This window comes from Ptychodera flava, chromosome 6 (assembly GCF_041260155.1).
Source record: "Ptychodera flava strain L36383 chromosome 6, AS_Pfla_20210202, whole genome shotgun sequence".
NCBI classification, from domain to species: domain Eukaryota; kingdom Metazoa; phylum Hemichordata; class Enteropneusta; family Ptychoderidae; genus Ptychodera; species Ptychodera flava.
This window is the reverse complement of record NC_091933.1, coordinates 35,956,516-35,972,863: the sequence shown is the minus strand read 5'-3', so window position 1 is coordinate 35,972,863 and position 16,348 is coordinate 35,956,516. Positions and strand designations below refer to the sequence as shown.

The following is a 16,348-nucleotide window of genomic DNA, read 5'->3' as shown; positions in this document are numbered from 1 at the left end:
TTAGCAGACTAATGCGTATGCCGTACGCGAGGAGAAAAAAGTTACCGCGAACACTGCTACTACAATATTTAAGTTGTTTTGAAGGAGATGTGAATTACAAAAGAGAGTGGTTTCTCCATTGTTTTGCAATTTTTTCCATAGAAAAAGTGTATCCTAAAATATTTCTTCTCTCTGCAATGGTGCTACACTTACCTAATTTGGTCCAAATCATTCTGCAAATCTACAACCTCTGCCTCTGTGACGTTTGGAGCAGTCAAGAGATCCTTAATCTTTTCCAGCTTGTCTTCCATTTCTTGGAACTGTTCATCGTATGCGCCGGGGGCACCAGTGTGTTGGATATCTTTAGCCCGGTCTATCTCATGATTGGTCTGGTCTGTAATGCAAGATTCAGCAGAGAGCGGTAAAGACAAGCCAGGGACTTTGTTTCACTTGAGAATGATACTACGTCCATTGTATCAATTTCTTCGTTTGCTACGTAAAGATTAGCAGTCTCTATTAGTGCTTGACAACTATTTTCCATTTCACTTTTCCCGTTTCCAATCTTTGTCTGTTATTTGGCAATTTTGAATTTCAACTACTGGTAATTTTTAAGCAAAATGTTTCTCAAATCCTGAACTGTGCATGATAAAAGAGAATGGTATAAAGTTTTCTTGAGGAAAGTTAAGGCAAAAGTGTCAAACTTTCAGTTTCACAGAGCATATTACCTTTCATTTGTTTCAATGATTACAATAATTGTAACTCATTAAGTAATTATACAATGATGAAAGCTGGTTAATTTGCATGGTCTCCTATGACCAGGATCACATTACTTTGCTCTCCTACACAAAATATTACATTGGAAGTGTCTCTGCTTACCTGTGATATGTACACACATATATAACAAGTAAAACTAGAAGGCTTTAATTTCTATGAAGTTCTCACTTACTTCTGAGATCGTCAATGATAGCATCCCAATCGTCAAAGCATTCACCGCAGGGTTCACAGTTGGGCAGGTCACCGGAGGTTCCCCGGTCACATCTGTCACACTTGGTGCCTGTCACACCTGGTTTGCACGTACAAACACCAGTCTGACGATCACACTGCGATGCTATGGAGCCATCAGGGTCACAGTCACACGCTGAAATCAATAGGAATAATAGAATGCGGGATTGTGTACAAGAGTAATCATAAAATTTGAAATAATACAGTTTAACTTGAAAATGTGATACTGAATTTGAAATACTGTGTAGCATTTCATCACAGATTTTTAAATATTTCTGATTTAATTTCAAGGCAAATGTATCATTTTCATGGTGTTGTATGTACCATCTTCATATTAACATCCTCTGTATTTTATCTTCTGAAGAGACAGTACTCTCTTACATAAGATATTTTGCATTGAAAGTCATGACCGTTGTGCATTATCACTTAATCCACATAGGATTATAAATAGCTGTGGCTTAGTGTTCACATGTGACATTTTAATATCAGTTTCATTTCCGAGGGTTAGAATAAAGAGAGACTTACGTCTACAGCGGACCAGTGGATCACCCCAGAAGTTAGCCTCACAGTCACAACACTGTTTGCCACCAAATCCTGACCGACACTGACACTGACCATCAAACTGTACAGAATAAAACAAACCAACAAAGCAGAGTTATATCATGTGAAGTGAAGACTCATATTGTCGACAATAACACAGAATATTACACACAATGTGTTTTGTTTGCCAGGCTTCGTATTTCAGCTTACTAATTGTGAACAGAAGAAGAAAAGGTATGTTTTTTTTAAGGTAAAAAATGAAAATTTTTCTCAAAAGTTACAGCTTTTGTCCCTTTAATGGAGAAATTGGTTAAATCCAGAAATCGAATGGATTACAGCATGTACAAGCAAAACCATGTGCACAAATGCGCACAGAAATGTGTGCATTTCCATAGCTTTTGTACATAAGTTGTTTGAAATGCCGTCGGGTGATATTTTTGGCATACTGAGTCTGAAGAACATATGAAACTTCCTTTTTATTCCGAAGTAGAACCATGGTTTTGTAGGGCTTGCTTGTTTTGTAAGACACATACCACATTAAATGCTTTTCCATGTATTCAAGACATCGTGACACTTATAAGAGTTATTGATACCATCAGGATAGCACTTTTTGATAATTAAAAAAATCTGGAAAGTCGGTTTCAAACAAGTTTTCCAGCTCCAAACTGAAAGGAGTAGAGGTCAACCCTTACCTCATTACACTGAGCAGAGATTGAACCGTAATCACAGCAGTTACAGTGTTCACAACCCCTGCCACTTGCCAACTTCCAATGATTCTCTGCACACTGGTCACAATTCCTGCCAATCACGTTGGGCAGACATGGACACTGGCCAGTCACCGAGTCGCATACCCCACAGTTGTTCATGTTGTCACAGACACTTCTATCTGTGCCCAGGATGTTACATACACACTCTGAGGGTGGCAATTATAAAAGATAATGTTACCTGATATTTTCCATATGTAAAAATTTTATGTTCAATCTTCACTCCCATGGCACCGTGCAACTATCTATTGCAATCCATTTTTCTACCTGCTCTCATGAATTCTGTAAAATCTTTTTTTTTCACAAATAATTCTTCCAGATTCAAAATATACAATATCCTATTCCATTTCTACTATTTGAACGGTAAAAACATAGGGCCAAAGTCCCTGAAGCTACTATAGACATGGATGCAAAATTAAGTATTTCCTGACTCTATGAAATTATCTCACTAAGGTCATCCTAGGGACATGTAAACCAAACATTAAAGCTGTCTGACCAGCCGTTTTGAAAAAACAAGCGACTCAACAGTTGACAGAGCTCTGCTGTGTTATGTAGAGAATAACCTTTTGTGACACATGTATTGATGAAGAAGGTGGATATCTTTGATAGCTCATTTCAGGATGGCCTTACCAAAAATGGAAAAAAATTCCATAAAAATACAGATTTGCATATTTCATCAGACTATTATAGCAAATAAACGAGAGTAATTACATTCTAATTAAAGTAAACAAGACTTGCTTAAATCAAGATTTACGTCATAATAAAAGCAATTCTGTCAGGTTATAAAGAATCTTCAGCTGGTTATCTATATCTGTATTTTCATCCTATTAACCAAGCACATTTTAACTTTCAAATTAACATTGTAAGTAAGTTCTGTTGAATAAGTTGAGACTGTACCTACTCAGAGAAAGCACACTGAAGAGACAAATGTTTGTAACTTAAGAAGTTCAAGGTCATCAAAAGCATTATAAGGAATCATGTTACACTTTCATTGCACTGTTTACACAGATTGCATAATTGCTATAAATAGCACATGAGGAATCTTACAGCCCAGCTTTACCATAAAAACCCTATCACTTTGACCACTCTTTTAATTGACCACTCTATTTTTCTCCTCAAAAAGTAATCTTATTTTATAAGCGGAAATTAGAACTTTCTCTATCTCTATTTATTTGACCACCCTATCATGACAAACTATTATGAGCAATTTCTTTTAGATAACATAAATGGTGGTTCAGAATATCAAAGTTGGGATTCAGGAAAGTTGCCTTTACATGTTTTAATCCTCCAAGATGGTAAGCATTTCACTATGAACTGTCAAAAAAGGTTGAACTTTCTGATAATTCCACACTAAAATTATTTTGGCTTTGATGATTTCCTAATTAATTCAATTATTTAAAATCTTATTAATTATTTTTTTCTGGGTGAATTGATAGGGTTTATACAGTACAAGAATTACATACAATGTAAGTCAAATTTTGACCAAAATGACAAAAAAATTCCTTAAAAATACACATTTGCATATTTCATCACAATTTGAACAAATCTAAGTTGGGTTATCCCTAGGGACCTGTATACCAAATAACAAAGCTGTCTGACCAGCGGTTATGAAGAAGAAGATTTTTTACCAAAAACACCTTTTTTGGCATTAATTTGCCTATTTTCAACAATATCAAAAAATTAAAAAAAATGGTTTCTCAAAATCATATTTTTCATCTACACGACAAATATCAAATCAGTAAGTACTGCGGTTCTCAAGATATTTGAGTGGATGGACGCCTCACAAACGGACATACATACATACATACATACAGACTGACGACGGACGCCGGACGGATACCCATCCCAATAGCTTCTATAGACTATAGTCTATAGTAGCTAAAAATGAATAATGTATAACCAATGATAACTTTTTAAAACAATGAAACCTATCAGATTAAATATTAAAATATGTAAAACACAGACCAGATAAAGTTTTCTATGATAATATGTGATGTGGGTAAATAAAAGTTGGTTTGTTTTCACACTCACGCTGGCAGTCTCTTTCCAAGGCATTTCCATAGTAACCAGGCTTACAGACTTCACAGTTGTAACCTTCAGTGTTGTAGAGGCACCTCAAGCATTCCCCGGTCCTGGCATCACAGTTGCCCGGAACAGAGGGATCGATGTTACCATTACAGGTACAGTTCTGGCAACCACCACCGGGGATGAGGGGGTTGCCGAAATAATTGTTGTCACATTGGTCACAACGGATACCTGGGAATGAAAGTAATACACATCTTGCATTCAACACTTGAAATGCATCAACACAGAACGCTACAAAAAATTACTCTGTTGTGATCTTTGACTTTTGATATTTTTGAAGTTGGAGTTTGATGCTGAGCTGAGGGGTAAAATTACTTAAAGTACGAAAAAAGATTCTGGAATGTAGATTCTGAGTATTAAAACACAAATCTAACATTATATAGTAGATGCTTACAAGAAGTGTTAGACATCTGTATTTTTCACTGTTGGAAAAATTAGTGACTGTTGGGAAGTGTTTTCGGTAAACGCACTTTTAAACCTGAGAAATCATTATAGAGTACTGACCAAATCTATGTATACACATATTATGTATACAGAAAGAAAAATCCAGCATTGAAATGAATAAAGTTTCTTAATTTCTTTACTGTGAAGTTTGTTCTCACCTGTATATCCATCTTTACACTCACAAATGACAGTCTGTGATCTGGGGTCAAGGTAGCAAGTATCGGCAAACTGATAGCCACTGCCGGCTCCACCTGGACACATACACGGCTGGCACGGTTGATTCACACCCTCACGGGGATCACCATAGTATCCTGGCGCACATCTATCACAAAGTACAAATAAAGAAGGAAATCATTGAAGCCTTTTGTCGGTATATTTCATGATAATGTAAATAATGACTGGCAAGTGTTGACAACCACGCCTTGTTCATACAATGAGCAAAGCCGTGACTGTCCCCAGTGTTTCCTTTACACTGACGTATACAACATATTGAAACTGCTATGCAGAGGCTTGGCTGCAATTACGTTTCAGGAAATGTTCACTTTACCATCAACAACTCTTGATTTGATTTGACACTCAAACGAAACTTATCAAAATTCCTATATACAGTCTACATGGTGTTGTACTACAAGTAGTAGTATTTGGAGCCTAGTTTTCACAATACCATACAGGAATGTGTGGGTTGTCACTGACAAAAAGTTTGTGAGGAAGGAAGTTGAAACAAGGAACATGTATAATAGTGGTTTGATTTTCTTTGACATGGACCAAAGGCGTGACCATAAGACAGACATTTCACGTTCTCAAACATGATTCTCTTCACAATTTAAAGACAGTGAAAATTTGTAGGATGTATCTTACTCATGACAGAAACGTCCTGCGGTATTATCTCTGCAGTCAATGCAAGTGCCAGTTCTTTGATCACAGGTACCAGCATGTCCGTTACACTGACATTCCTGGCAGTTGGGAAAATTCCAGTAGCCTGGCTTGCAGAGGTCACACTGGCGACCATACGTGTTGGCATTGCAGGGACACTTTCCACTGATCACATCACACAGTAAGCCTCTTGAGCCGATTTGGTTGCAGTCACATGCTGAAATTGACAAAATATTGATAAAATTACATAAATTTCACAATCCTGCATTTTCTGTAAATACGTCCTATCTACTCAATGTATATAATATGTTTGAATGCGAAATGTTCAACAGCGTCAAACATTGGAAAATCAAATAAGTTGCTGTCTGCATGCTGGCAGCCACTCAAAGCATTTTGGCATGAAACTGAAAAACAAATGTCACTTTTTTATCTTACAGGTTAGGTTGCAAGTAGAGGTCACGGGGAAATAAAAAACTTATTGATAAACCTTGATTCGACATGCTACATTCATCACATGGAATTTCAGATGTCTTGTTACAGTAACTTGTGTAAGATCATTGTAACTGTATTTGTCTTACACTTTTTTGACCATCTGTGCTGGTCTTGTTTCTTCACAACTAAGTAAGGCTAATCTCTGATAGTTTTCTGCCAATGATAAAATCTACATGTACTAGAGCTCCCTGGTCTTATTTTCAGCACATATTTAGCTTCAGACATTGACAGGGAAAAGGGTTGACTTACGTAGACATCCCTGTGGTCCAAATCCATAGGTGCCAGGTGCACATCTATCACACCTTCTACCAATCACATTGGGTTTACACTGACACTGACCACCAATGGCTGAACACACACTACTGACAGACCCAGTGCCATCACAGTCACAGGCTGAAAAGAGACAAACATGCACATATTCATGAAATCATCAAAGAATTATAAGATGTTGACAAAAAGGGTCTACGATTTCTTCTCACTTCTGCAATGACACATTTCCAAGCAGTTTTTGATAAGCATTAAATTAGGCAAGATATTCTGTTATTCCACTCTGGGCACATGAAATACAGTTTCAAGAAAGTAACCCTAGATATATGGACACATGTTTTTTTGTCCAAACTTCACTAAACATTGATATGCAGTAACATGACTTACGCAGAGCACCGTCGTACATGGTGGCAGACATGCTGAAGATGAGATCTTCACAGATTTCTGCCAACTCAGGTTTGTTGACAGACAGTTGACTTTCCTCACAGCGGTATCTGTTGTATTGGTCATCTCTTTGTTGTCCTGGTCCTCCTCCTTGGAACATGTCAAGGCTATCGTGGGTTGGTACAAGTACAAGCTACAAATACGTGTTTCCAAGTTAGTCCAAGTTCGCAAATCAGGTTTTCTGTCTATGTGTAATATATGTAACTCTGACAAATTTTTAAATTTAACTAAACAAATCTCAGGTTTCATATGTGCACATAATCTTAGTTGTAAGTTAAGTTGTAAATATCACTGATTTTTTTGTGTTACTTTTGCAAGTAGCAATCTTACACTGTGCCCGCCAAGCTGAAATATGATAAATGGCCAAGCTGAAATGTTGCACTCCATTTATCTGCTTCTAATATGCTGTAAAATGTATGTCATGAACACACTCAAATATAAACTAACAACATTTATGATATATAATTGATGAAATCAAATGAAAACACTTCTTCCTGCCAAAAAAAAAATAACTTGAGCTTTTTTTTTTTTTGTGGTCACATGGTGACAATACATTGATCTGGTTACTACAACACATTTAGCATCACATTTCAAATCCACAAAATATCACAGCTATTGGATAGAGAGTAGAGGAAAGCATCAGTTGGTACTCACCGAGTCAAACAAGACCTGAGCGTCTGGTGTTGGGGCATCATTGTGATATCTGTTGAAATCCACTCTGATTGTGTAACGCTGTCCACGTTCAAGGCAGACTTCACGGGACAACACTACATACCTACATCAGGCAATAAATATTTATACTAATTGAGATCTTAATCATGAAACACAATGGCGTTCCTACTGACAGCTAACAATCAATACGAGAATAACAAGTCATCGTTGATGACACAGTCCCCCCTTGTTAATCGGTATTTTGATTACAGGTCCTCAAAGAGGATAGAGTCCTCTTCATTAGGTCTGTGATAAAAATACTTTTGAATGAATTCGCTTGATACATGTCTGAGTTATGGTTCAGGACATGAAAAAACTCGTAACAAATGGCCGCCTGGCGGCCATATTGGATCGCATCACAAAACAAATTGATGTGCATAGCTAGGACATGGTCGATGTCCTTGTACCAACTTTGAATAAAATTGGTCAAAACATGCGGATATGCCTGAGAAATGGCTCTGTACATGAAACAAATCGTAATAAAATGGCCGCCTGGCGGCCATATTGGATCGTATCACAAAACAGATTGACGTGCATATGTATGACATAGGTCAATGTCCTTGTACCAACTTTGAATAAAATCGGTTGAGATATGCCTGAGATATTATGGCTCTGTACATGAAAAAATCGTAACAGAATGGCCGCAAGGCAGCCATATTGGATCGTATCACATAACAAATTGACATGCATATGTATGACATTAGTCAATCTCCTTGTACTCTCAACTTAAAAATAGTGTCAATGACACTGTCCTCCCATTTTGCAGCGATACTAACTACTAGTACACACATGACTAAGAAAATTCCATTGCAAGTCCAAATTAATCTTATACCCCAGCAATATGAAATGCTCCATCTCATAATGACTTTTACACGTCTGACAGAAAACAATCCTAGGATCAAGACTATCATGTTTTACAGCAATCCAACAAATACTTTGGGAGAAAATGATTTTTTGACAAAAAATTGGAAAAATTGCCCAAAAAAACAAATATGAAAATTTCACCACAATTTGAACAAATCTGACAAAGGTCAACCCTAGGATCATACATAAAAGTTTTCAAGGCTATGGGATGAGTGCTTTCAGAAAAGATTTTTTGACAAAAAACGGGAAAATCGCCCAAAAAATACAACTTTCAAAATTTCACCACAATTTGAAGAAATGTAACTTAAGTCACTATAAAGAGCCTGCATACCAAGTTTCAACCAAATCTGGCCAGTGGTTACAAAGTTTTAGCAATTTGCAGGATTTTTCCTTTTTTCCCCTTCATTTGCATATTTTTGAATTTGACATGTTTATTTCAACAAATTCACATCTCCACCCCTCGATGCACCTGTCCATCAAATACTAAGATGGTAGGTGCTGCGATTTAGGAGTTTTTAATGTTGACAGACATACATCCGCACATAATAACTAACATACGTACATACATACATACATACATACATACATACATACATACATACATACAGACAGACAGACCATAGACCCTCCAAAAAACGCGGGTCTACAGACAGATAGACAGACAGACAAACAGATAGACATGCATACATGCATACATTTATTTTTACAGCTTTTAAACTCCAACAGCCAACCAACTTGTCAATATTAGCTTGATCAACTTGATACTACTGCTTATAATAATATAAATGAGAGTTAATTACATTCTAATTAAAGTAAACAAGACTTGCTTATCAACATTTACGTCATAAAAAAACAGCATATCTGTCAGGTTATAAAGAATCTTTAGCTAGCTGGTTATCTTTATCAGTATTTCATCCTATTAACCAAGCACATTTTAACTTTCAAATTAACATTGCAAGTAAGTTCTGTTGAATAAGTTGAGCCTGTAGGTACTCAGAGAAAGCACAAAGAAGAGACAAATGTCTGCAACTTAAGAAGTTCAAGGTCATCAAAAGCATTATAAGGAATCATGTAACACTTTCATTGCACTGTTTACACAGATTGCATAATTGCTATAAATAGCACATGAGGAATCTTACAGTCCAGCTTTACCATAAAAACCCTATCACTTTGACCTCTCTTTTAATTGATCACTCTATTTTTTTCCTCAAAAAGTAATTTTATTTTATCCTTACCAAGTCAACCATAAATGGAAATTGGAACTTTCTCTATCTCTATTTATTTGACCAACCTATCATGACAAACTATTATGAGCAATTTCTTTTAGATAACATACAGAGCACAATATATGACGGTTCAGAATTTGTCAAAGTTGGGATTCAGGAAAGTTGCCTTTATATGTTTTAATCCTCCAAGATGGTAAGCATTTCACTGTGAACTGTCAAAAATGTTGAACATTCTAATAATTCTAGACTAAAATTATTTTGGCTTTGTTGATATCCTCATTAATTCAATTATTTAAAATCATATTAATTATTTTTTTCTGGGTGAATTGATAGGGTTTATACAGTACAAGAGTTACATACAATGTAAGTCAAATTCAGTTAAAACATCAATTACCGTCTAACATTGCATCATTCCTATAAATAGCACCTCAGCCTGGAACAGCACAATCATAATCTGCTCATTCACACAGGCAGTACTTGACTGAATGAATGACCTACTACATTTCACCTATGTACCAAATTTGAAAGCATGACAAAAAGTACCACAAAATTTGCAAATTTCAGCAAGAGTTCACAGAGTCATCTTCAGGTAACTCCTAGCAACCTGCACACCCAATTAGAAAGTAATGGCATACACAGTTTCAAAGAAGATTTTTTTAACCAAAAATGGCAAAAATTGCCCAAAAATACAAATATGCAAATTGTGCCATAATTTTGATGAATTCTATTTTGAGTTTTCACAAGGTACCTGCACGCCAAATTTTAAAGCGATCCAACCATTGGTTTAAGAGGAAAAAATTTTTTACTAAATGGCAAAAAAAAGAAAAAAAAAATCATTAAAAATAGAAAGCAGCAAATATTGACATCAAATCTATATGTTTAAATGAGTTGGCCCAAGGTACCTAAAACCTAAATATGACAATGATCAGATGAGTAGTTCCTGAGTTATTGATTTTTGACCATTTTCGCTTTTTTTCCTACCTCATTAGCATATTTATGGGCCTAAAAAGTTCATTTTAACAACGGCACATCTACATCATATATGGCATCACTACACCAAAAATCAGCTCAATACGTGCAGCGGTTTTTGAGTTTTTGCGTTGGACGGACAGACATCCATACATACATACATACATACATACATACAGACAGACATCTCACATACAGACTTTTTTCAACCATATAACCTCCCAATTGCCATATATGTATGGCAAATGGGAGGTAATAAAATCGGTTGAAACGTGCCTGAGTTATGGCTCTGTACATGAAAAAATCGTAATAAAATGGCCGCCTGGCGGCCATATTGGATCGTATCACAAAACAAATTGACATGCATATCTATGACATTGGTCAATGTCCTTGTACCAACTTTGAATAAAATCGGTCAAAACATGCCTGAGTGATGGCTCTGTACATGAAAAAATCGTAATAAAATGGCCGCCTGGCGGCCATATTGGATCGTATCACAAAACAAATTGACATGCATATCTATGACATTGGTCAATGTCCTTGTACCAACTCTGAATAAAATCGGTCGAAACATGCCTGAGTAATGGCTCTGTACATGAAAAAATCGTAATAAAATGGCCGCCTGGCGGCCATATTGGATCGTATCACAAAACAAATTAATGTGCATATCTATGACATTGGTCAATGTCCTTGTACCAACTCTGAATAAAATCGGTTCGAAACATGCCTGAGTAATGGCTCTGTACATGAAAAATCGTAATAAAATGGGCCGCCTGGCGGCCATATTGGATCGTAACACAAAACAAATTGAGAGGTGCATCTGTATGACATTAATCAATGTCCTTGTACCAACTTTGAATAAAATCGGTTGAACATGCCTGAGTTATGGCTCTGTACATGAAAAATCGTAATAAAATGGCCGCCTGGCGGCCATATTTGATCGTATCACAAAACAAATTGACGTGCATCTGTATGCCATATGAAGTAATCCTGTATCAAGTTTGAATGAAATCGCTCCAGGCATCTCAGAGATATCTGCGTGAACGGACGACGGACGGACGCACGCACGGACGGACCGCACGCACGGACATGACCAAACCTATAAGTCCCCCCGGACGGTGTCCGTGGGGACTAATAAAAGGTATATTATTAATGTATGAATAAATATAGGGATGTTAAAGCTATGTTTGTCTATGTACGTAATGAGGTCGGATGAGTAGACTACACTATGCATGAGTCTCAAGATGTATTCCATATCTCTTTTGGTCTTCTTAAAGAACTGTTTTAAAGCAGTGTGAACCCTTTTAATACCTACATTTCTTTAGAAATGAACATTTGTCACTCATCCCTGAGAGACTCAAACTTTCAAGGGATACATTTCAATGAGGGCTTACTTTTACTGATACAAAATGAACACCCTGAGAAGAGAATGAAGGTCAAAACTAACTTCACTTTTTTGGTTAAACCTACTGTATTTTTCAAAATCTGCAAGACAACAATTTCAAAGTATTACAAAAGCTAAATTGGCGAAATATAGCCATAAATTTTTGTATCATTATATTGAACTGACTTTAATCTTGCAACATTTGCGGTGACTATGAAGCTCTGTGTCATCATTTGCAATGACCCTGTAAAAAGTAAACAGAGATTGGATTTGAAGGCAGTAGATGAGGGAATTGATGGGAAAAGAGGTGGGGGGAGGGGGGTAATCTCACCTTTGTGTAGGCAACAATGATGTACCCAAGAGGTCATCTTGTGGGATGGTGTTTCCACATTCACTGCTTGTAGGTATATCTGATGGTCTGATCACTGTCACACGCACATCATCCCATATCTCTGGAAGCTATTCAATAGACAAGAGTGCAGATTTATCATACAAGAAGGTGAAAAATAGTCCCATGAGTTCATGCTGTTAGACGAAATATAATACTCAATCTCTTTCACTGTGGTTTTTGATAACATTTTCATTGTTTATGCTGGAACACAAACACATTTACTCATCCTAAGTATAGTGAAATACACGGTATTAGCAATGCCAACCAAACACACTGAATACAACATGCAATGCTATTGCTTACAGGTGAATTCTGGTCCAGACTTAACTGAGGCTATTTTCAAAAAGAGCTTTGGGCATTAGACTTACACAGGTTACATCGACAAGTTGAACACTACATATTTAGATATGATTTGAGAGTAGAACAGAAAACAGAGTTTTTGTGAACAGGGTACAAATTAATTATGGAATACACATCAGAAGTTATTGATAATGGAGATTTAACTGTGTTTGTAACTGATATGAATCTTGGAACTGAATCTTGGAACTGAGTTGGGTGGATCACATATGCACTGACAGGGATTTTTTTCTTTGCCTGGGCATTACTAACAATAACAGGTGGCAAAAGTTTGACAAGGAGATCATAGCGCATCAAGAATGTAGTTGAAATAGGAAAGAATGAAAAAGTGTCAACATCTAAAGACAGGTGGAATATAACGACAATTTGGACAAGATGTCACTGAAATGTTAGAGTCTACTTACATTTATTCAACCGTACAATAGCGGTAATGAGTTGAAATACAAAATGTGCACAAATGTTCACATGTTAGTAGAGTGTACATTGTTAGTATCTGAAAGTTGAAATATGTAGACTACGCTGACAGTGGCATGTGGTGTGTTCACCATCATCAGGATAAGCAGGGGTACAAAAATAACCCTTCACATATCAGTTTTCCAGTTTTTTTATGAGATACACGCAGTGTGTCAGATAGAGATGACAAATGAGAGTACATGATACACAGAGGGCAGTAGAGCATGCTACGAAAGATTAAACATCATGGTGCACCAGACAAGATGAAATATTCCTAAACACAGGACGTTCACATCACCGAGGAAGAAGATGAAACACTTTCATGGCACATGCTAACACATTTCACAGTGACTGTGAAACATTTTAACACTTGTGTTTTCATGCATACAAGTTAAACCACTTTTAATACTGGATTTTTTGTTTCCCTATACACTCGAACAAGCATATTTTACAATACGTATACAAATCTGGTATAGCAAGGGACCACAGTTGAATATTCCACACACAAATAACAAAATATTTTCAGCACTACAAATCTCGTTCAGAGTACATTGTGTGGTATAAATACATGATAGTAAACCATTTTTTTTTTTCATTTTAATGTATTTGAATAACTTTCATTACAAATATTTAGATACAATACCATTTATCTTCCCTCATGTCATCACAGACACTTTAACAATTTGCTAAGGGACAGACAGACACTTAAACTAAAAAGACAGGGAGCCAAGAATGACCATCTCCTGTGTATAACCAGTTCACTTGATGACACAATTTACAAAGCAGTATCTGGATGTACCAGTTGTGGTTGTGTAAATTAACCAAGGTTCTACAAACAGGGCAAAAAGGCTACATGTTGTTTTTGAAATCGACACTTCAAAGCCTCAGCCATGCTTCATAAAACTTGACCTGAGCAACATTTATTTGTCTAATTTACTTCCCAGGATGAGGTACTATTGAAGACACTTGATATTCACCAGTTTTGACTGATGGATCTTTTTATTTACGATAACCGTAAACTCCTCAGAAGTGAAAGCTGCATATCAATTCTACAGTGTCCCCCCCCTCCACTTTTGAAAATGCTGTACACCATTATATCATATCAAAGCAAGCCTGTCTACATACCTGTGGTTCATATCTCAGCATGACTTTGTATTCCATTGACATTGGGATATTATCCACGGTGAACTCAACGCTGCCACCCTCTTTGACTGTCATGAACCCTGGGCCTGTCCAAGTCACTGTGGTGTCGTCTGGGTGGAGTCTCACATCCACAGATGTTGGCTACCAAAAAGTAATCAAAATGTGATATTTAATTAAATGATAACTTGATCACTGTATATTCAGATAAAAGGGGCTGAAAATTGTGTATGTTTTATTCAACAGTATTTCTACCAACGGTCAAAGAGGACATAACCTGCCACTGCAATGGATATTTCTCCTCTTTCTATCCCTGGAAAAGATAGTAAACCCATCTTCTCAAAACCTTTTTTGGTTTAAGCTTGCAGGTGTTGATGTTGTGATGTGTCTGCATACAAAATACGACAATACCTTTAGCAAAACCTAAGAAAAAATGAACTGCAATTTTTGAGTATAAAAAGCACTATCATAGTCAATGTAGTTGCAAATTTTTTACGCATTAAAAATTAGTGAGACAGTTACAGTCTTGTTGCTTTCATTATGAATTTTTTTTGTCTTAAATGGAACAACTCCACTCACATCATACAGCTATACAGAACAGGTAGAATACATACAACACATTTGAGTGTTACTGATTAAAAGATCACAAACTCACCCCAGTGCCTCTGCCAAGTTCAGCCTCATAAGTGAGCACATCAAGTCCAGGGACATAATAACCCGGCTCCACCATGTCACACCTCCTGGAAATGACGTTACGTTTGCACCTACACTGACCATCACTCCTGTCACAGTTGTTGTCATAGGCACCACCCACGTCACAGTCACAGGGTCTACATCCATCTAGATCATCACTTAATCCCCAGTACCCTGGCTACAAAGAGAAATGCAGGAAGTTGGAAATCAAATCTGAGTGATCATTTCCAGCTATGTGATTTCACATCCTTCATTCAGTGACTATAAGTTATACCAGTAAAGATAGGAACTATACCCACTTTCACATTGGCAATATAAATAATATAGCATGAACAAAAGAAAATCATTCTGCAATTTACGTTAATAGAACTTTTTGTCCTTAGTTTACAGTCAAATGGAGAGTATACAAAACTTAACCACAGGTATGATGACTACAGACAAACGTTGGATAGCTATTAATAAATGAAATAAAGAACTTTTCGTCCTCATGACATCAAGATTCATGAAGACTCAAAACACCGACTGTATCTACTCCATGGGTGAAAGTGAAACACCATTGGTTTGTCTTTTATCAGCTTGAATTTGTTGCCATGGAGTTGACAATTTAATCTTGCTTCACATTGGTAAAGACGCATGCAATGCTAAGAATATCAACTGTCCATTGGTGACCTTCATAACGAAAATGTACGCAATACAAGCTGACTAGCACGCCCCTATTTTCTTGGCTAGCTATGAGCGCCCTCACATGCCAAAGACAGTAGGTCAGTGAACACACATGGATAATGTTCCGGGTAATTTAAATATTTGGAATACAGAACCCGATAGAATAAACATAGTCGAGAAATGCATGCTATTACTGTCTCTAGGTTTTCATCATGGAATACTTGACACTTGACGGGAGGCAAAGAAACAGCCCTGGAGCAACCAGTAAAATGGTTGGATATAGTCAGCCACAGTACAATTTTTCCTGGTTGACATCTCAAGCATTCAGTTTATAATGCATGAATCATGAGAGGTAATTTTTTGACACTGCATGGGTTTAAGGTATTAATTCAGGTAAAAGTGTTTTCTTCTTAATGAATTTTGTTCCACAAGTCTACATTCTACACTCTTGTGTCTGGTCAAAAAATGTTTATGAGCAGTCTTTTAGCAGTGGACAGCTATCGGTACAGAAATGATTTGATTACTGTAATAACTGCTCTATAAGATAATCACTGTGGTACTTAAAATGATACAGCCCTGATTTGGGGGCTGTGGTGTTGTCGTGATA

At 36.7% G+C, this 16,348-nt stretch overlaps 1 protein-coding gene across 1 annotated transcript in view; it reads right to left on the bottom strand.

The window, feature by feature from the left end:
- Nucleotides 1–16,348, bottom strand: part of LOC139135629 (laminin subunit beta-1-like) — a 74,543-nt gene that overhangs the window by 10,855 nt on the left and 47,340 nt on the right. Inside the window, exons 9-21 of the mRNA XM_070703122.1 lie at nt 15,041–15,256; nt 14,371–14,529; nt 12,376–12,503; nt 7,545–7,665; nt 6,834–7,023; nt 6,429–6,572; nt 5,673–5,904; nt 4,973–5,136; nt 4,317–4,541; nt 2,214–2,434; nt 1,507–1,603; nt 926–1,117; nt 193–373 (exon numbers count right to left, since the gene is read on the bottom strand). Coding sequence (XP_070559223.1) covers nt 193–373; nt 926–1,117; nt 1,507–1,603; nt 2,214–2,434; nt 4,317–4,541; nt 4,973–5,136; nt 5,673–5,904; nt 6,429–6,572; nt 6,834–7,023; nt 7,545–7,665; nt 12,376–12,503; nt 14,371–14,529; nt 15,041–15,256 — 2,270 coding nt within the window. The remainder of the gene's footprint in view (nt 1–192; nt 374–925; nt 1,118–1,506; nt 1,604–2,213; nt 2,435–4,316; nt 4,542–4,972; nt 5,137–5,672; nt 5,905–6,428; nt 6,573–6,833; nt 7,024–7,544; nt 7,666–12,375; nt 12,504–14,370; nt 14,530–15,040; nt 15,257–16,348) is intronic.